Source organism: Zea mays, chromosome 2, assembly GCF_902167145.1.
Source record: "Zea mays cultivar B73 chromosome 2, Zm-B73-REFERENCE-NAM-5.0, whole genome shotgun sequence".
Taxonomy (NCBI): domain Eukaryota; kingdom Viridiplantae; phylum Streptophyta; class Magnoliopsida; order Poales; family Poaceae; genus Zea; species Zea mays.
Window position 1 is genome coordinate 198,527,105 of NC_050097.1, and position 22,285 is coordinate 198,549,389.

The window sequence follows — 22,285 nt, forward strand, 5'->3', positions numbered from 1 at the left end:
GGCCACTTGAGGCGCAAGTTTTGTGCTGCGCTTTAATATATAGAAATAGAAAAATCTAACGACTACAGTGGTTTTTTGTTGACATAGCCTATTGAGGTGCAAGTTTTGCGCCGCGCTTTAATATATATATAAATTACGAGAGAAAATTAATATGTCAAGGTCAAAGTCCATATGAACAAACAGAGTAAATACGCATGGAGAGACGACATTCTAATAAAACAAATAAAATTACTTAGAAAAGATATTTGACACATGGAGAGACAGTTGCACTTTTTTTTTGTGCTGCAGCTGGTGTTGCGTGTATAGTTTAGGTTCCAAAGATTCATGTTCAGATTCTAGCAGATTTCTGCAGCCGCAACACAAAAAGTGCAGCCGATCAGATTTGTATAATAAGGTACCGTTTAGTTTTAGAGACTATTAGTCCTCTATTTTAGTCTCATTTAGATGCCGTTTGGTTTAAATATTGGTAACATAATGAATAACCGATAACGATATATTATGTTTGTTTAAATCCAACCATAATAGATACGACACTAAAAATGGATACCAGATTATTCAAACTTGTTACCAGCAGTAGTCGAGTGTGAATCATTACCATTATCATTTACGTTACATTTCGTGAACCAAACAACACCTTAGTTCCTAAATTACTAAGGGTGGGATTAAAACAGAGACTAAACTATTTTAGTCTCTAGTCTCTTAAGGGACGACTGCAATGGACTAAATCATATGAATTCCACTTTTTTGCTGCTCCTTTATTTCAGTTACACTAATGTTGGAAGAATGCTATGATTATTAGTTCTCTTATAATTTATTTAATAAGTTTTTAAATACCTTTAGTCTCTAAGGTAAGGACTAGTCTCAAAACTAAAAGAATAAAACCCTAAATAAACAAACTGTTGCCCATATTATTTACGCGGGCCAACTTGGAGTGGCTCTGCTAGACCGAGAAGCCTTCTGTACTTCTTCCACGTCGTACATCTAGGATTTAGGCAGCCCTCCAACGGTGTTGGACCGCGGGCCGCGGCCCGCCTAGTAGGCCAACGTCGTGCGCATGCTCTCAGTAAAATCACACCACGCGGGGGCTTTACCTGCAAAAAGCGCGCAAATAAAAATCTCACGCAGGAGACAAATCCAGTAATCCACACTTTCCTTCGCCTCCTCCATCGTGGTCGCGGCCAAGGCCAACGAACCAATTCCTCTACCATTCCTCCTCCCTCCTTTCCTGCCATTCTCCCATCCCGGCAGGGCGTCTCCTCCTCCTCCCTCCCTCCTTTCCATCCCGTTTCTTCGCCGCCTCCATCTCCAGGCCGCGTCGAATTCTTCCATCCACCGCACCGGTCGACGACGACGACGAGGATGCTGGGCGCAGCGAGGAGGCAGCTTGGATCCGGTCCCGTGAGTGCCGAACGAGGCTTTACCTCCGTGGGTTTCTGATCGCCTCGCGATGTTCGATCTGTAACGGTCTTTTTTTTTGTCACGGTGTGCAGATGCTGGGACAGGTTTTGCGAAGACTCCGACCAGCGGTGGCGGCTGAGGTGGCGAGGGGCTACTCCGCCGCGGCGAAGGAGGTGAGGCGCCGCTTGACCGAAACCTATCTTTTCGTTTAACCTTGGAGGCGAGGAGGTTGTGTCTGTATTAGACGTCATGTATATCGTAAGCGTGTTGTCTTGATCTGTCGACAGGCGGCTAAAATGTAGATTGGGGGTAGATGGTTTAAGCGGTGGAGACGTGTGGTTGCGAGTTCAGTTACTGCAGTAGTTGCCATGATCCCACAAGCGATTTTTTTCATAGTTTGATGATGGGTTGGTCGCTTTGTTATGGCAGTGGTTTGTGGGCCAATGAAATGATTTCATGCTTTAATTTATGGCTTACATCTTAGTGGGATACACTTTCGTTTTGTGCGGTGCATATTAGTTGAGAAATGCTACTAGAATATATTCGTTGAAGTAACTTTTTTTGTGCGAGATTCCTGACAAGCTATGTTGGGAAAACCCAAGCCCTGGTTTTGCAATTGTTTGTGCTTTCTGTATAGATGAAGCACGTTTGGTAGTTTCTAAGTGTTAAAATTGTAAATGGGGCTTATTTGATGTGTAATCAAATCATTGTATTTAGCTACATTTTGTTATGCATTTTTTGTTTCTTCTTTCTTTTTACCTGATTTCGTCCCTGTGCCAGCTCCGGCTAGTGTTTTATTCCCATGCTGCAGTTTCTACATCTTTATGTGGCAAGTCATATACATTATTAGTCTACATGTTCAGATGACTGTCCGTGATGCATTGAACTCTGCATTGGATGAAGAGATGTCTGCTGATCCTTCCGTTTTTCTGATGGGAGAAGAGGTATTGCCTGGAAAAAAACTTTCTGCTGGTCTCTTTTCTCCTGTTCAGTGTCTGGTGTATAATCCATATTCCTACTCATTTGTGTAGGTTGGAGAGTACCAAGGTGCATACAAGGTTTGTAAAAGTTATAAGGATTAATGTGTCTGCTTTTATCTGTCGGTAATGTAAAACTGAAATCTTAAATCCTACCATTTTTGTAATATTCATCGGTGTCCTGTTGCAGATTTCTAAGGGCTTGCTTGATAGGTATGGTCCTGATAGGGTTCTTGACACGCCTATCACAGAGGTGCACATTAAAATCCTGAAACCATTGCTTTCAGGCTGTGTAAACATGATAACAAAGGCACACACTTACTGCTTTCTCTGTTTACCCTCAGGCTGGTTTTACTGGCATTGGTGTTGGTGCAGCTTATCATGGTCTTCGGCCTATTATAGAGTTTATGACATTTAATTTCTCGATGCAGGTCAGATTTTGATATTGGTAACAAATTTAAAGTTTTTTACTTGCCTTTCTTAACGTATATCCCTGGACGTCTGAGTGTACTATAATGGTCCCTGCTTGCTATGCAATATTCACCTGTTTCTTTAGGATTCTTAGCTATCTAAATTCTGTGTAGTATGACAGTATTTTTTGTACGAAAATCAATTTCAACTTAGTTATGGCACATTTGTCACTGATTTAGTCTTTGCACCAATGCCACTCAAATGATAGTTCTGGTCGCATTTTTGCCATTTGCTAGTGGTAAGCTTGCAATAATGGTTCAAAGTAGTTCCAAATTTGCAATTGCTTCCTAGCACAAACATACGTTTTCTTCCACACTGATTGCAAATGATTCATAATTATCGAGAAATTTTATTGATTGTTGCTTGCATCAATTCCTCATCCTTATTTTCCCTGAATTACTGTCAAAAGGCTGTCGTTTGTGCATGCTTAATTCATGTGACTGAGACTAGTAGTTTCTGTACTGATTTTTCCCCATTAATGTCATCCACCAAATTCAACATTCCATATTTTTGTGAAAAAACCTGAGTAATCTATACTGTATCTTCAGGCTATTGATCATATCATCAATTCAGCTGCCAAGTCAAATTATATGTCAGCTGGTCAGATATCTGTTCCTATTGTTTTTAGAGGACCAAACGGAGCTGCTGCTGGAGTTGGTGCTCAACACTCACAGGTTTGTCAGATGGAATTGCTCATGTAGTTATGTAATTATGTGTCTGATTATCATCCTTCTACTTCCTAATTTTTCATCTTTATGTTATTGCCATCCTTTTATGTGCTTGTTTGTATTAGTTATACTTGCCACTGTCACGATGTCAATCCTTCGATGCTCTGTGAACCTGTTTGCAACACTTCTATAAATTAATGGTATAAAATAAAATGATAAGTTTTGTAATTGTTTCATTATGATCATGAGCTTTAATGATACATATTACCTTTTTTGCTAGCACCTTGATTATGAGATTATAACCGTACTATCAGGAATTTACTAACTCAATTGTATGCAGTGTTATGCAGCTTGGTTTGCACATGTTCCAGGACTTAAGGTTCTCACACCATACTCTTCAGAAGATGCCCGAGGCTTGCTCAAAGCTGCTATCAGGGACCCTGATCCTGTTATTTTCCTGGAAAATGAATTGCTGTATGTCAGTCTGATCTTGTTAAACCATTTTGCTAGCTACCTATCATTTAGCTGAAATGCTCTATCATACCATTTGCAGTTATGGAGAATCTTTCCCAGTTTCTGCTGAAGTGCTTGATTCTAGTTTTTGCCTACCGATTGGCAAAGCTAAGGTATGTTGTGTCTTGGGTGCATATGGGTGTATGGGAAGGAGGTTCGTTTAGGTACAACTATTTCCATAAGTTTACCCTTGGACGGTTTTGAGTGGAGTTCCTATTGATGAACCACCTTGGGTGTAGAAATCAGATACAGACTTGTAGGTATATGTATATAGATCCTATTATATATGGAAGAATGCTTTCAAAACGGGGTTCCCTCATTTCCATTTCCAGAATATACTTGATATTATGTGTACTTTACTGTGGGCCTCATCTTTCTGTAGATAGAACGTGAGGGTAAAGATGTTACCATTACTGCGTTCTCCAAGATGGTTGGCTATGCTCTCCAGGTATGTCATGAATCATGATGTACTTTGTAAACAATGTGAAGGAGGATTAATTATTAGTATGCCATGATGTACTTAGTAAACAATGTAAAGGAGAATTATTACTAGTTCATTAACCATTACCCTATAGGTTGACAAATGGTTAGCATCTGTGTTTCCCAATATATGTTTACTTCTGTAGGGATTTGGATGTACTGGCGTACTGCATCAATGCACTTTTATTAGAGCATCTCCAATAGTCCAATAGTTTCTAAAAAATCACTTGGTAAATTAATGAGTCTTCCAAGTGTCTGGAAAAAGTTGGGAGCATATTTGTTGGCTTCCTCCAACAGTTTCCAAAATATCGCTCCTAAAAGATAGAAAGTAATTTTACATCAAGAACCCCAAACTATTTCTAAATCACCCCAACCACTTTTATACTTCCTTTCTCTCGTACGTTTGCATCAGGAACCCTATCCTACTTACTCATCCCCACGTCCTTCCACCTTCGGATTGATGTGATGGATACACGCATATATATCCGTGCGATGAGGCCGATTCTCCAAGTACAGGAATAGAGTTGAGATAGGGAGTTTTTGGAGAGCAGTTTTTTTTTTCAATCTTGCCACAAAAATCTAGATTGGGAGTGTGTTTTGGAAACTCTTGGAGATGCTCTTACTCATTAAAGTGATCTTTATTGGGAGTGTGTTTTGGAGAGCAGTTGTCCGTTTGAAAATTGTAAGTTTGATTTTTATTCTACGAGGGATATTTAGGTGAAAGATGGTTTTAGTAGTACTTAATGTCACCTCTCTTCATTTTTCGTCATAGTGGGCTGTTATTTTGCTGCATTCTCATGCTTAGTTTGTCTTCAGGCTGCAGAGATACTGTCCAAGGAAGGAATCAGTGCTGAGGTAATTCCTTTTGTAGATGTTATACTTTCAGTTGTTCAGTATAGCCATCTAGTTTTTCCATATGCCATCTGTAGTACCTTACTTTTGGTTCATATTTGTTGACAGGTGATCAACCTTCGATCAATCAGACCACTTGATAGAGCTGCTATTAATGCATCTGTCAGGAAAACCAACCGATTGGTGACTGTTGAAGAAGGGTTCCCCCAACATGGGATTGGTGCCGAGATATGGTTCTCTCTAGCCCTTACCCTCTCACACATTTGTGTGGTATCTATTATTCTAACACATGTTTGTTGCAGCATGTCTGTTGTAGAAGAAAGCTTCGCGTACCTTGATGCACCAGTTGAGAGGATTGCTGGAGCTGATGTACCTATGCCCTATGCTGCCAACCTTGAGAGAATGGCTGTTCCGCAGGTCCTCTTCTTCGCCTTCCATCCTAGGTTTTCTATTAGCTGTTGTATACACTGCTCAAGACTGCTCGCTCTTCCATTCTTCTTATGCTATTTATGATAACATCCTGTATCCCTAGTTTCATCTAGTTATTTGTTTAACTTCATTTATGAATTTTATGTCCAATCCTTAGAAATTCTACCAGTGGCTAATTGTGTAAAAGATGGTCAGTAGTAGTCACAAAAAATGTTTGGAACCATCAAATGTGCACGAGATTTTAACATAACTTGGGCTGCATACAGCCACACTAAATCACAAATCAGACACTTTTCAGCTCCTGCATTTTTGCCCACTTCGTGTAGCTGTTATCTGCCACCCGGATATGCCTGCAGGATTGTCCTGCCATGTTTAGAGTATCTTCAATAGCTCCTTAAAACCTTGTCCCAATCCTTATTTTAGGGAAAAAGGGGAAAAACACGTCAAACAGTGACCTATCTAGCGTACTTATTTTCCCGCACGTGAATAGGCTCCCTTCCGCAGTGCAAATTCCCGTCGTTGGCGTAGTTCCCAATCCAAAACCGCATGCAAGTTTCTTTTCTTTTTGTTTTATCTTTATCCTCTCAAAGAAATCGGATCAGGAAGCTTGCTTGCGGGTGGTGGCTGGTGCAGCAGCTGCTTCATGTCGGATGTGACATGACGTTGGCGTTCACTGACATTGAAATTGTAGACCCAAAAGCTAACTCATTAGGTTTTTTAGAAAATATTGAGAGTTGTTGGAGTAGCATTTTATTTAGGATTTAAAGTTTTAGGGAGATTCCAATTCCTATGCAGTGGGAAAAATATTTTTCAGAGTTGTTGGAGGAGATGCGCTCTTAGGAGTTGGGTGGTTTCTTTGTCTGCCTAGTTGCGCATACCAGGTAGCCATTGTGGTCGAAGTGGTTAGTGGTCACACATTCACACAACATAACGTCACTATTATTGGTTGGCAGCTTGGCTGTAATGCTTGATGCTATGCAGAAGGCTGGAAAGTAGTAAGAATTGAGTGTGATCTGGTTTGGTAGTGGAATGATTCACTCGGGAGACAATTGGGGAGCATTTTTTTGGGTTGCTCATGGAAAGCGAATATAATTTTTTGCTACAATGCTATACCTTACTTTTTAAACATGTCTGCATGAACGCTTATGTGCATATATTGCAACATTCCCTGATTTCCTGTCATTTGTATTACTTTAGGCCGCATTGGTTTTGTTACTGCCGTGGCTAACAGATTACATACGGCTGTGCTTGCTTACAGGTCGATGACATTGTGCGGGCGGCAAAGCGGGCCTGCTACAGGGCAGTACCAATGGCAGCAGCTGCCTGATTGGTGGACAAGCCTTTCTGTTTTCCTTCCATCGGTTTTCGCTCTCTAGCCAGAAACATGTAGTATTCATAAGGCGCAGGCAAATTGGCCGGAACCCAGACTCCAAGCGAGCTAATTTTGTAGATCTGCCATGGTGTGCTTTGTCCCGTTAGTCGATATATGTGGCGTTATTTCTAGATTCAAGTCCATTTGCTTCTCTATGATTTTTGTACACCGCTAAATAATCTTCTTAAGCCCCTGAATGAATGCAAAATATTTAAGATGTTTTAGGAAAATACTATGGTTTTGTGAAATACCTTGGTTTAGGAGTAACATGAAGGCGCTCAAAGTGAAATCACTAAGCTAATAGATGACTTGATAATTTTAAACTTCTTGACACATAATAAACCTTAGAGAACAAATGCGTAAAAATGGACCAAGGCCGATTTAAAATAAGATTTTGTTGTTTGCTGATCAATATGACCATTTAGAGATATTATTTGCCAGTAATTTTTTTTCTATAGTTTAAAGGCACAAGTGAACTTCGACTAAGATAAAGGGATGATTCGGATGGTTAATACCTCAACCAAGACATCATAAGACATGTGAAGACCAACTAGTACATGAAAGAGTCCAAGTTCGACACACGATAAAACAAGAGCGTAGACAAAGGCACGTAAAACAACGGAAGAGAACACATGTTGCATCGAACATGTGTGGTGATGCACCAGATATAACACCGAATATGAGAGCGTTGTGTCAAAGAAGGGCAAGTGCAATAGAGTGTACTAGACATGTAGATGTAGATGTGCAACAGATCCCGATCACCCCGACATATCTAGTGGGGCACCAAATTAGTACTCACAAAAGAATGCAACATGTTGGAGAGGTTCATAAGGCACATGATATAACCAGTGATACACCAAATACCCCGCACCAAAGTGACAATAAATGCTTTGATCATATAGTCTGAAAACTGAAGCCAAATTCCTCCTTAAGAAGGGTACAAATAAAACATCTCTCAATAGCAGTACAAAACCATCATTTAATGCTAGAGGTAAATCTCGGTGGCTTCGATTAGTGATTCAACTTTGTTAGCCACTTTAATTGTTCTTTGGCCATTTGAAAGCTTTGGCATGTACGTAATCTCTGTATAGAGTTTGCAACATGAATCGTTTCTCCAAAGTCAATCCACCAATAATGATTGAATGCATTTTATATATAGTGACTTGTCTACAAAGGTTTACTTGATCCTTACTGTTCTATAGGATCTACTTAAGTAAATCTAGGCATTGCCTCTTATAGTGTCCATTTTTCTTGCAATACAAGTAGGTGTCTGAGTGTACTTGGAAGTCTATAAATTGCTTTTACTTGTTTGATCTACTTGAGACTTACTGTTGGAAGGACCTTGATCAACATGATGTTGTGACTTCTTAAAGGCTTGTGTAGAATTGTTATTGATCATCTTGATTTTGTGTTTGGTATAGTTTAGAAAGTTGCCTTTGTAACTCTTTAACCTTTTCTCCTCTTGGACACACCGAGGTGTTAGCTGATTTAAGTTCCACTTATACTAGACTACTATGTTGTAGTGCATATTGAAATGCATCATAGTCCTTTGGAGAGACTTTATAATCACATGGATTATAAAACATAGGCTACCTAAGATACTTATCCGCCTTAGCAACAGTGAACCTCATTTTTTGAATATATGCTCGCACTCCAGATTGATCATACCTCGTATTTATGAAACCACTAACTAGGGTGCTAGTATATGCCTTGGAGGACCCAATGAACTAATTTGTCACCCTGTTTAGGTACTTCTTGATAGTTTTTACACTCTAGTATAATACCTATGATTGGGCCCATTTTAAGTTTTTTCGACCATCAAACACTTCTCAATGCCATATTGCATTACTTTATAGTCGTACTAGGGCACATCCACTTTGGGTTCAATGGGTTTATCATTATGGAGTACATAGCCAAGCTCACATAGAGCCAACACCAACTTTATCTTTTCTTGCCAAACAGAATACTTTCTTCCGTTCAATGGTTCTATTTGCCCTTGTTGACCTAATATCATAGTGTCATTTGCACCTTCACAAAAAAATTAGGATTATACCTAGAAAATTTTCTAAAATTTTAAGTAGTATTTGCATGAATTAAAATTCGATGTTGGTCAAAAAATAATCATGCATTTGAGTATCCATTTCTTCATTCAAAATTTCTAAATTATCATTCTAAATTTGATTTATAAAATATATAAATCAAAACTCTACATCTAAAACAATGCCTACCTAAAATCAGATCATATAATTTGCATTTCGTGTTATATTTAATAAGTTTTTACTATTTTTATTCATCGGAAAAACTAAGCATACAATATTTCTATTTCTTTATTTTATTATGAGTAAATATAAAAAGGGTAGGTCTGGTGTACTGATGAAAGTTGTCTCTCCGAGTTACTAGGTTGTGAGTTCAAAACAATCTCTCTATGTTTATGGGATAAGGCTTGTCTTGATTTATCTTTTTCTCAAAACTCACTCACATAGGAACGGTGACGTTAATTCCTTCCTCAAAACCATCTTACATAGAAGCCTTCAATAATGATTGAAAGGGAATTAGGCTTACACCTAGTTCCTAAATAATTTTGGTGGTTGAATTGCCCAACACAAATAATTGGACTAACTAGTTTGCTCTAGTGTATAAGTTATACAGGTGCCAAAGGTTCACAACAAGCCAATTAAAAAGACCAATGTTGGGTTCAGCAAAAGAGCAAAGGGGCAACCGAAGGTACCTCTGGTCTGGCGCACCGGACACTGTCCGGTGCACCAGAGGACTCCAACTCAAACTCGCCACCTTCGGGAAAATCCAGAGGCGCTCCACTATAATTCACCGGACTGTCCGGTGTACACCGGACAGTGTCCAGTGCTCCAAGGAAGAGCGGCCTCAGGAACTCGCCGGCTTCGGGAAACTGCAACAGTTGCTCCGCTATAATTCACCGGACATGTCCGGTGTACACCGGACTGTCCGGTGTAACTGCGGGGCAACGGCTACTTCGCGCCAACGGTCACCTGCAACAGCAATTAATGCGCGCCAGAGCGTGCAGAAGTCAGGCACGCGTGTAGTGGCGCACCGGACACGCTACAGTACATGTCCGGTGCGCCACCGGACATCCAGGCGGGCCCAGAAGTCAGAGCTCCAACGGTCAGAATCCAACGACTTTGGTGACGTGGCTGGCGCACCGGACATGTCCGGTGTGCACCGGACTGTCCGGTGCACCATGCGACAGACAGCCCCACCAAACGGCTAGTTTGGTGGTTGGGGCTATAAATACCCCCAACCACCCCACATTCAAGTCATCCAAGTTTTCCACTTCTCAACCACTTACAAGAGCTAGACATTCAATTCTAGACACACCAAAGAGATCAAATCCTCTCCAATTCCACTCAAGGCTTTAGTGATTAGCAAGAGAGATTTGTCGTGTTCTTTTGAGCTCTTGCGCTTGGATTGCTTCTTTTCTTTCTCACTTGTTCTTATGATCAAAACTCCATTGTAATCAAGGCAAGAGGCACCAATTGTGTGGTGGCCCTTGCGGGGAAGTTTTGTTACCGATTTTGATTTGAGAAGAGAAGCTCGCTCGGTCCGAGGGACCGTTTGAGAGAGGGTAAGGGTTAAAAGAGACCCGGCCTTTGTGGCCTCCTCAACGGGGAGTAGGTTTGCGAGAACCGAACCTCGGTAAAACAAATCCGTGTGTCACACTCTTCATTTGCTTGCGATTTGTTTTGCGCCCTCTCTCTCGGACTCGTTATTATTTCTAACGCTAACCCGGCTTGTAGTTGTGATTAATTTTGTAAATTTCAGTTTCGCCCTATTCACCCCCCCCTCTAGGTGACTATCAATTGGTATCAGAGCCCGGTGCTTCATTAGAGCCTAACCGCTCGAAGTGATGTCGGGAGATCACGCCAAGAAGGAGATGGAGACCGGCGAAAAGCCCACTACAAGCCACGGGAGCACTTCATCAGAAGAGTCCCGCACCAAGAGGAAGGAGAAGAAGAAGGACTCCTCCAAAGGGAAGGAGAAGAGATCTTCTTCACACCACAAAGAGAAGAAGGAGAAATCCTCTTCCCACAAGCCGCATCGGAGTGGGGACAAGAAAAAGAGGATGAGGAAGGTGGTCTACTACGAGACCGATTCTTCATCGGCATCCACCTCCGGCTCCGACGCGGCGTCCGTCACTTCTAAACGCCAAGAGCGTAAGAAGTATAGTAAGATCCCCCTACGCTACCCTCGCATTTCTAAATATACACCTTTACTTTCCGTCCCATTAGGCAAACCACCAACTTTTGATGGTGAAGATTACGCTAGGTGGAGTGATTTAATGCGATTTCATCTAACCTCACTCCACAAAAGTATATGGGATGTTGTTGAGTTTGGTGCACATGTACCATCCGTAGGGGATGAAAACTATGATGAGGATGAAGTAGCCCAAATCGAGCACTTCAACTCCCAAGCCACAACCATACTCCTCGCCTCTCTAAGTAGAGAGGAATATAACAAGGTGCAAGGGTTGAAGAATGCAAAGGAGATTTGGGATCTACTCAAGACCGCGCACGAGGGTGATGAACTCACAAAGATCACCAAGCGGGAAACGATCGAGGGGGAGCTCGGTCGCTTCCGTCTTCGCCAAGGGGAGGAGCCACAAGATATGTACAACCGGCTCAAAACCTTGGTGAACCAAGTGCGCAACCTCGGGAGCAAGAAATGGGATGACCACGAGGTGGTTAAGATTATTCTTAGACCACTCATCTTCCTTAACCCCACTCAAGTTCAATTAATTCGTGGTAATCCTAGATACACACTAATGACTCTCGAGGAAGTTATCGGGAATTTTGTGAGCTTTGAATGTATGATCAAGGGCTCAAAGAAGATCAACGAGCTTGATGATCCCTCCACATCCGAAGCACAACCGGTGGCATTCAAGGCGACGGAGGAGAAGAAGGAGGAGTCTACATCAAGTAGACAACCAATCGATGCTTCAAAGCTCGACAACGAGGAGATGGCTTTAATCATCAAAAGCTTTCGCCAAATCCTCAAGCAACGGAAGGGGAAGGATTACAAATCCCGTTCCAAGAAGGTTTGCTACAAGTGTGGTAAGCCCGGTCACTTTATTGCTAAATGTCCTTTATCAAGCGACAGTGACAGGGATAACGACAAGAAGGGCAAGAGGAGAGAAAAGAAGAGGTACCACAAGAAGAGGGGCGGCGATGCCCACGTGTGCCGCGAGTGGGACTCCGACGAGAGCTCCACCGACTCCTCCGACGACGAGGACGCCGCCAACATCGCCGTCACCAAGGGACTCCTCTTCCCCAACGTCGGCCACAAGTGCCTCATGGCAAAAGACGGCAAGAAAAAGAAGGTTAAATCTAAATCCTCCACTAGATATGAGTCCTCTAGTGATGATAATGCTAATGATGAGGAAGATAATTTGCGTACCCTTTTTGCCAACCTTAACATGGAACAAAAGGAAAAACTAAATGAGCTAATTAGTGCCATCCATGAGAAGGATGATCTCTTGGACTCCCAAGAGGACTTCCTAATCAAGGAAAATAAAAAGCATGTTAAGGTTAAGAATGCTTATGCTCTAGAGGTAGAAAAATGTGAGAAATTAACTAGTGAGCTAAGCACATGCCATGACACTATTGCCAACCTTAGAAATGAAAATGCTAATTTGTTGGCTAAAATTGATTCTCATGTTTGTAATGTTTCAACTTCCAATCCTAGAGATAATAATGATGATTTACTTGCTAGGATTGAAGAATTGAATATTTCTCTTGCTAGCCTTAGAAATGAAAATGAAAAATTGCTTGCTAAGGCTAAAATTTTTGATGTTTGCAATGTTACTATTTCTAACCTTAGAAGTGAAAACGATATATTACATGCTAAGGTTGTAGAATTAAAATCTTGCAACCCCTCTACATCTACCGCTGAGCACACTTCTATCTGTACTAGATGTAGAGATATTGATGTTAATGCTATTCATGATCACATGACTTTAATTAAACAACAAAATGATCATATAGCAAAATTAGATGCTAAAATTGCCGAGCATAACTTAGAAAATGAAAAATTTAAATTTGCTAGAAGTATGCTCTATAGTGGGAGACGCCCTGGCATTAAGGATGGCATCGGCTTCCAAAGGGGAGACAATGCCAAAATTAGTGCCCCTCCTAAGAAATTGTCAAACTTTGTTAAGGGCAAGGCTCCCATGCCTCAGGATAACGAGGGTTACATTTTATACCCTTCCGGTTATCCCGAGAGCAAAATTAGGAGAATTCATACTAGGAAGTCTCACTCTGGCCCTAATCATGCATTTATGTATAAGGGTGAGACATCTAGCTCTAGGCAACCAACCCGTGCTAAGATGCCTAAGAAGAAAACTCCTAGTGCATCAAACGAACATAGCTTTTCATTTAAAACTTTTGATGCATCATATGTTTTGACTAACAAATCCGGCAAGGTCGTTGCCAAGTATGTTGTGGGCAAACACAAGAGCTCCAAAACTTGTGTTTGGGTTCCCAAAGTTCTTGTTTCTAATGCTAAAGGACCCAAAACCGTTTGGGTACCTAAAGTCAAGAACTAAACTTGTTTTGTAGGTTTATGCATCCGGGGGCTCAAGTTGGATCATCGATAGCGGGTGCACAAACTACATGACTGGGGAGAAGAGAATGTTCTCCTCCTACGAGAAAAACCAAGATCCCCAACGAGCTATCACTTTCGGGGATGGAAATCAAGGTTTGGTCAAAGGATTGGGTAAAATTGCTATATCACCTGACCATTCTATTTCCAATATTTTTCTTGTAGATTCATTAGATTACAACTTGCGTTCTGTATCTCAATTATGCAAAATGGGCTACAATTGTCTCTTTACTGATGTAGGTGTCACTGTCTTTAGAAGAAGTGATGATTCAATAGCATTTAAGGGTGTGTTAGAGGGTCAGCTATACTTAGTAGATTTTGATAGAGCTGAACTCGACACATGCTTAATTGCTAAGACTAACATGGGTTGGCTCTGGCACCGCCGACTAGCCCATGTTGGGATGAAGAATCTTCATAAGCTTCTAAAGGGAGAGCACATTTTAGGACTAACCAATGTTCATTTTGAGAAAGACAGGGTTTGTAGCGCATGCCAAGCAGGAAAGCAAGTTGGTGCCCATCATCCACACAAGAACATCATGACGACCGACAGGCCGCTTGAGCTACTCCACATGGATCTATTCGGCCCGATTGCTTACATAAGCATCGGCGGGAGTAAGTATTGTCTTGTAATAATGGATGATTATTCTCGCTTCACTTGGGTATTCTTTTTGCAGGAAAAATCTCAAACCCAAGAAACCTTAAAAGGATTCTTGAGACGGGCTCAAAATGAGTTCGGCTTAAGAATCAAGAAAATTAGAAGCGACAACGGGATGGAGTTTAAGAACTCACAAATTGAAGGCTTTCTTGAGGAGGAGGGGATCAAGCATGAGTTCTCTTCTCCCTACAAGCCACAACAAAATGGTGTAGTGGAGAGGAAGAATAGAATTCTATTGGACATGGCAAGAACCATGCTTGATGAGTACAAGACTTCGGATCGGTTTTGGGCCGAGGCGGTCAACACCGCGTGCTACGCCATCAACCGGTTGTATCTACACCGAATCCTCAAGAAGACATCCTATGAACTCCTAGTCGGTAAAAAACCCAATATTTCATATTTTAGAGTTTTTGGTAGCAAATGCTTTATTCTTATCAAAAGAGGTAGAAAATCTAAATTTGCTCCTAAAACTGTAGAAGGCTTTTTACTAGGATATGATTCAAACACAAGGGCATATAGAGTCTTTAACAAGTCCTCCGGACAAGTTGAAGTTTCTTGTGATGTTGTGTTTGATGAGACTAACGGCTCTCAAGTAGAGCAAGTTGATCTTGATGAGATAGGTAATGAAGAGGCTCCATGCATCGCGCTAAGGAACATGTCCATTGGGGATGTGTGTCCTAAGGAATCCGAAGAGCCTCCAAATGCACAAGATCAACCATCCTCCTCCACGCAAGCATCTCCACCAACTCAAAATGAGGATGAGGCTCAAAATGATGAAGAAGAAGATCAAAGAGACGAGCCACCTCAAGATGACGGCAATGATCAAGGGGGAGATGCAAATGATCAAGACAAGGAGGATGAAGAACCAAGACCGCCACACCCAAGAGTCCACCAAGCAATCCAACGAGATCACCCCGTCGACACCATCCTCGGCGACATTCATAAGGGGGTAACTACTAGATCTCGTGTTGCACATTTTTGTGAGCATTACTCCTTTGTTTCCTCTATTGAGCCACACAGGGTAGAGGAAGCACTCCAAGATTCGGATTGGGTGATGGCGATGCAAGAGGAGCTCAACAACTTCACTAGGAATGAGGTATGGCAGTTAGTTCCACGTCCTAATCAAAATGTTGTAGGAACCAAATGGGTCTTCCGCAACAAGCAAGACGAGCATGGTGTGGTGACAAGGAACAAAGCCCGACTTGTGGCCAAGGGATACTCCCAAGTCGAAGGTTTGGATTTCGGTGAAACCTATGCACCCGTAGCTAGGCTTGAGTCAATTCGTATATTATTAGCCTATGCTACTTACCATGGCTTTAAGCTTTATCAAATGGACGTGAAAAGTGCCTTCCTCAATGGACCAATCAAGGAAGAGGTCTATGTTGAGCAACCTCCCGGCTTTGAAGACAGTGAGTACCCTAACCATGTTTATAGGCTCTCTAAGGCGCTTTATGGGCTCAAGCAAGCCCCAAGAGCATGGTATGAATGCCTAAGAGATTTCCTTATAGCTAATGGCTTCAAAGTCGGCAAGGCCGATCCTACTTTATTCACTAAAACTCTTGACAATGATCTGTTTGTATGCCAAATTTATGTTGATGATATTATATTTGGGTCTACTAACGAATCTACATGTGAAGAATTTAGTAGGATCATGACACAAAAATTCGAGATGTCGATGATGGGGGAGTTGCAGTATTTTCTAGGATTCCAAGTCAAGCAACTCCAAGAAGGCACCTTCATTAGCCAAACGAAGTATACTCAAGACATTCTGACCAAGTTTGGAATGAAGGATGCTAAACCCATCAAAACACCCATGGGAACCAATGGGCATCTCGACCTCGACACGGGAGGTAAATCCGTCGATCAAAAGGTATACCGGTCGATGATAGGTTCTTTACTCTATTTATGTGCATCTCGACCGGACATTATGCTTTCCGTTTGCATGTGTGCAAGATTCCAATCCGACCCTAAGGAATCTCACCTTACGGCCGTAAAACGAATCTTGAGATATTTGGCTTATACTCCTAAGTTTGGGCTTTGGTACCCTCGCGGATCAACATTTGATTTGATTGGTTATTCGGATGCCGACTGGGTGGGGTGTAAGATTAATAGAAAGAGCACATCGGGACTTGCCAGTTCTTGGGAAGGTCCTTGGTGTCTTGGGCTTCAAAGAAGCAAAATTCGGTCGCTCTTTCTACCGCCGAAGCCGAGTACATTGCCGCAGGCCATTGTTGCGCGCAATTGCTTTGGATGAGGCAAACCCTGCGGGACTATGGTTACAAATTAACCAAAGTTCCTCTTCTATGTGATAATGAGAGTGCAATCAAAATGGCAGATAATCCCGTCGAGCATAGTCGCACTAAGCACATAGCCATTCGGTATCACTTTTTAAGGGATCACCAACAAAAAGGAGATATCGAGATTTCTTACATTAATACTAAAGATCAATTAGCCGATATCTTTACCAAGCCACTTGATGAACAATCTTTTAACAAACTTAGGCATGAGCTAAATATTCTTGATTCTAGGAACTTCTTTTGCTAATTTGCACACATAGCTAATTTATATACCTTTGATCATGACTCTTTTATATGCTATGACTAATGTGTTTTCAAGTATATTTCAAACCAAGTCATAGGTGTATTGAAAGGAAATTGGAGTCTTTGGCGAAGACAAAGGCTTCCACTCCGCAACTCATCCTTCGCCGTCACTCCGCGCATCTCTCCATCTTTTGGGGGAGAGTTCAAAAGCAAAAGGACTTCGTCTTTGGTATAATCTTCACTTATTTACTTATGACCAAAGGGGGAGAGAGTATTACAAAGGGCTTATATTTCGTTCAAAATATCCGTTTTTGGCGATTCATGCCAAAGGGGGAGAAAGTATTAGCCCAAAGCAAAAGGACCGCACCACCACCTATTTTAAAGATTTTCACTTGGTAAATTTCAAATTGGTATCTTATTGTGTTCAAAAGGGGGAGAAAATAGTATTTCAAAAATGATATATCAAAACCCTCTTGAACACTAAGAGGAGGATCTCATTTAGGGGGAGTTTTGTTTAGTCAAAGGAAAAGCATTTGAAACAGGGGGAGAAAATTTCAAATCTTGAAAATGCTTTGCAAAATCTTATTTATTTACCTTTGACTATTTGCAAAAAGAACTTTGAAAAGGTTTTACAAAAGAGTTTGCAAAAACAAAACATGTGGTGCAAGCGTGGTCCAAAATGCTAAAAACAAAGAAACAATCCATGCATATCTTATGATTAGTTATATTGGCTCAATTCCAAGCAACCTTTGCACTTACATTATGCAAACTAGTTTAATTATGCACTTGTATATTTGCTTTGGTTTGTGTTGGCATCAATCACCAAAAAGGGGGAGATTGAAAGGGAATTAGGCTTACACCTAGTTCCTAAATAATTTTGGTGGTTGAATTGCCCAACACAAATAATTGGACTAACTAGTTTGCTCTAGTGTATAAGTTATACAGGTGCCAAAGGTTCACAACAAGCCAATTAAAAAGACCAATGTTGGGTTCAACAAAAGAGCAAAGGGGCAACCGAAGGTACCTCTGGTCTGGCACACCAGACTGTCCGGTGTGCCACCGGACACTGTCCGGTGCACCAGAGGACTCCAACTCAAACTCGCCACCTTCGAGAAAATCCAGAGGCGCTCCACTATAATTCACCGGACTGTCCGGTGTACACCGGACAGTGTCCGGTGCTCCAAGGAAGAGCGGTCTCAGGAACTCGCCGGCTTCGGGAAACTGCAACAGTTGCTCCGCTATAATTCACCGGACATGTCCGGTGTACACCGGACTGTCCGGTGTAACTGCAGGACAACGGCTACTTCGCGCCAACGGTCACCTGCAACAGCAATTAATGCGCGCCAGAGCGCGCAGAAGTCAGGCACGCGTGTAGTGGCGCACCGGACACGCTACAGTACATGTTCGGTGCGCCACCGGACATCCAGGTGGGCCCAGAAGTCAGAGCTCCAACGATCAGAACCCAACGACTTTGGTGACGTGGCTGGCGCACCGGACATGTCCGGTGCACCATGCGACAGACAGCCCCACCAAACGACTAGTTTGGTGGTTGGGGCTATAAATACCCCCAACCACCCCACATTCAAGTCATCCAAGTTTTTCACTTCTCAACCACTTACAAGAGCTAGACATTCAATTCTAGACACACCAAAGAGATCAAATCCTCTCCAATCCCACTCAAGGCTTTAGTGATTAGCAAGAGAGATTTGTCGTGTTCTTTTGAGCTCTTGCGCTTGGATTGCTTCTTTTCTTTCTCACTTGTTCTTGTGATCAAAACTCCATTGTAATCAAGGCAAGAGGCACCAATTGTGTGGTGGCCCTTGCGGGGAAGTTTTGTTCCCGGTTTTGATTTGAGAAGAGAAGCTCGCTCGGTCCGAGCGACCGTTTGAGAGAGGGTAAGGGTTGAAAGAGACCCGGCCTTTGTGGCCTCCTCAACGGGGAGTAGGTTTGCGAGAACCGAACCTCGGTAAAACAAATCCGCGTGTCACACTCTTCATTTGCTTGCGATTTGTTTTGCGCCCTCTCTCTCGGACTCGTTATTATTTCTAACGCTAACCCGGCTTGTAGTTGTGATTAATTTTGTAAATTTCAGTTTCGCCCTATTCACCCCCCCTCTAGGCGACTATCAATGATCATCTAAAGTTATGTGTAATACAATGTTTCAGAGACGGAGCCAAAGGGGCATAAAATGAGCCATACCCCCTTAGTTTTAGACAGAGTCCCCTCCTTGTTTATTTGTCAAAGAGACCCTCCCACCTCCCCGTTCGTGCCCTGTTTTTCCCCCAAAAACACCCGACCGATGCAGTGTCACATGAGCCAGCGTGTGGGATCCCTAAGCTGGGCACATGCCGTCTTCTAATATGATGAACGCCTCGTGATGCTACACGACAGGATGTTGCACTGGGGGTGGACGGAGGCGGGATGCTACACAAAAGAGGCTGTTGGGGATGAAGACAAGACTGCGAACGGCGCCAGCGGGAGGAGGGATGCGACGACGAACATAGCGAGTGGGTTGCGACGATGATTTGAGGAGCGAGGGGGCTTCGACGTCTCTGATCCAGCGAAAGGGGGCGTCGAATATTTTTTTGGAAAAACGGGGCACCGACAGGGGAGGTGGGAGGGTCTCTTTGATAATTCAAAAAGGATCAGAGATCGAAGGATGAGATTGTATATGTGCACCTCTCCTCTACGTGCACGAGATACTCTGCCTCAATTTTATATAACCTGTTATATATCTAATATATCTAATGATCATTTACTGTTAAGTGTAGAAAAAAATTTAATTTTTGAATAGGCTAAAACAACCATGCCATAAGCCTACTCAATGGATCGACCTAGTCCTTCCAACCCTTGTCCTTCTCGGTCCGATACTTGTATCTATCTGTCGCTCTATATTTTCTAACACCACCCAAACCAGTATGTCTCTATGCCCCATTCCCATAGCTGCCCCCCTTTCGGATGCGATGCCACTCGCCTCTGTCCCTTAACCCGTCGTCGTCATGATACTGGCCCGTTCGACATGTCGGATCTCGCTCGTCGCGACAATGCGACCCATCTTCGGTGGCCAGAGAGCTTGGCAAACCAACGAGCCTTGGCTCTCAACCGTAGGCGTCACTTGACCCTGTCCCTTTCCTGACTCCCCACCCTTTGACGATATCAGCATTCGACAAGTACACGACTTCGATTCGGTCAGCAAGAACTTAACAATATGTTTGCTTCTTTTGTTCATATATTTTTCTTCTTTAAACTTGTATCGTGTATTGATATGAAACTTGAATTCTATGGAACACTAACTTTTTATGGTTTTGCTTGATTTTATCATGTGATCTTCTTGACCTCCATAAATTCTCGTCCAGCGCGCATCACTGCAATATTTAGAGACAACTCTACTACTTACCATGTTATCGAATACGTGAAATATGTGCATGCAATGTACTACTACCTCCGATCTTGAATATTTGTCGTCCACTAGTTTATTTTTGAACTAAAATATAACAAATAAAAAGAACGAAATGAGTATATGTTATATATCCATATTAATAATAAATATTTTGAATCCATAAATCAAACATATGTTTACCCCTGCTAGCCGACTTGGTATATTACTGTGGTGACCGGTGAAAACGTCTAAATCCGTAGAGGATTTCTGCATGGCTCTATTTTTCTGAGACAGTGGAGACTAGGGCTAGGCAAAAAATTCGTAACCCGAAACTCGAATCCGGAATACTCCAACCCGATCTCGAAATACCCGAAACTTGAATTTTGTTTGGGAATTTCGGGTACCAACTTGCAAAACCCAAATTTATTTCGAGTAATTCGGGTATCATAATCGGATACCTGAAATACCTTAACTTTCATATGTCATGTACACATGTCATGCTTAATTATTAATTTGTACATCTATAATTATGTGTAAATGTGCATGCCTTGTGAATGTAGATTGCTTGCGTTTTTATGTCCATGTATATCATTATTCAAACTGTATTTTTATAATAATTTATAGGGTGCATGTGTTTTTATGAAGCTAACACAACAGTTCGCTAGTTCGGGAATACCCGAACCCAAAATTCTGGATACCCGAATTTTCGGATATTGTAAAACCGTTGTAATTTTTGGTATCGATTATCAAAACCCAAAATTCTAAATACACGAATTACCAGACCCAAAAATTTCGGATAACCTCAACACCCACCCGTAGTGGAGACCTCAAAGACCAGCGCCCACCCAAAAAAAACCCGGACATGGACGCCGCTGATTGGCATCGGATCTCGTTGAATGAAAAGATTGGTCATGGTCATACCCACGCGATATTTGCGTCCCATTCATCTTTGCTTTCCGCAAACACCTTCTCTTTGACTGGACCGCTAGGTTGCAAAGAGGAATAGGATAGTTTCTGTTATGAAAAGAAGATATAAAAGAAAAGAGAGCAAAGGCATTAAGGCAACAACAACCTTTGTGCTCCGAAGAAAATAGTGATATATTAGGGTGTGAGAGCCTGAGAGGCACTAGTAGGAGTGGATTAGAACAAAGCTTAACATAAGCAATACCGACACTTGTGTCTGACCAAACAAAGACCGGAGCAACTACCAAAGCTTCATGGGATGTAAAGGCAAGCAACCCATCAAATAATTTACAAAGTTCAACTAAGCACCTCTTGGGCCACAATACTATATCTCAAATACCATAGTATCATATTAGAACTGTAAATAAACCTTCTACCAAACGAGCTCTAAAGAAACATTACATTTTTCGAGAATCAATATTCGTAGGTGTTACACGAATCTATATATTGTGAGGTTTATGTGCGGAGAAAAAGGAAGGGGTTATAAGTTTTAGGGTTTACAAAGCAGTGACCCCTCATGTCGCGATGACTAGACGAATTATACATTTATCTATTTATATTGATTTGTGAGTTGTTTTACATAAGCAGACTAAAAAGTAAAACATTGAAATCCGTCCAAAAACCGATCACACGACCTGAGACAGTGCGTGGGCCGCGGGAGGAAAGTCGGTCTTTATTCACTAGCTCTACTATCTCAATTCTGTTTAGAACCTCTAAAACTAATAGTTAGCTACTAAAAACTAGTTGTTAGGTTCTAAACACCATCAACTAATACCACAACTAATTATTAGCTATCTCACAATAAACAATTAGTTCATTAGTTGGCTCAACACAACTAATAATTTATTAGCTGACTAATTATTAGCTCTAGCGTTCCAACAGAGCCTCATTTTATATCCTACTTTTTATTTTAATTTTTATGGTTAGTTTGGGAACCCTATTTTTCTAAGGATTTTTT

At 41.8% G+C, this 22,285-nt stretch overlaps 1 protein-coding gene across 1 annotated transcript; it reads left to right on the top strand.

Annotated features, from left to right (window-relative positions):
- The first annotated feature begins 1,110 nt into the window (after positions 1–1,110).
- Positions 1,111–7,395, top strand: LOC542483 (pyruvate dehydrogenase E1 beta subunit). Its single transcript, NM_001112036.2, has 14 exons — positions 1,111–1,398; positions 1,491–1,571; positions 2,262–2,342; positions 2,430–2,456; positions 2,566–2,628; positions 2,720–2,806; positions 3,395–3,520; positions 3,855–3,988; positions 4,068–4,140; positions 4,410–4,475; positions 5,324–5,362; positions 5,468–5,592; positions 5,662–5,776; positions 7,047–7,395. Exons 1-14 carry the CDS (start codon positions 1,360–1,362, stop codon positions 7,113–7,115), a joined length of 1,125 nt encoding a protein of 374 aa, NP_001105506.1. The 5' UTR covers positions 1,111–1,359; the 3' UTR covers positions 7,116–7,395.
- The last annotated feature ends 14,890 nt before the right edge of the window (positions 7,396–22,285 follow it).

Coding starts and splice junctions, on each gene's coding strand:
- LOC542483 (NM_001112036.2), top strand. CDS start 1,360: ATGCTGGGCGCAGCGAGGAGGCAGCTTGGATCCGGTCCC. Junction 5,593..5,661: donor GGGATTGGTGCCGAGATATG/GTTCTCTCTAGC, acceptor TGTTTGTTGCAG/CATGTCTGTTGTAGAAGAAA. Junction 5,777..7,046: donor AGAGAATGGCTGTTCCGCAG/GTCCTCTTCTTC, acceptor GCTTGCTTACAG/GTCGATGACATTGTGCGGGC.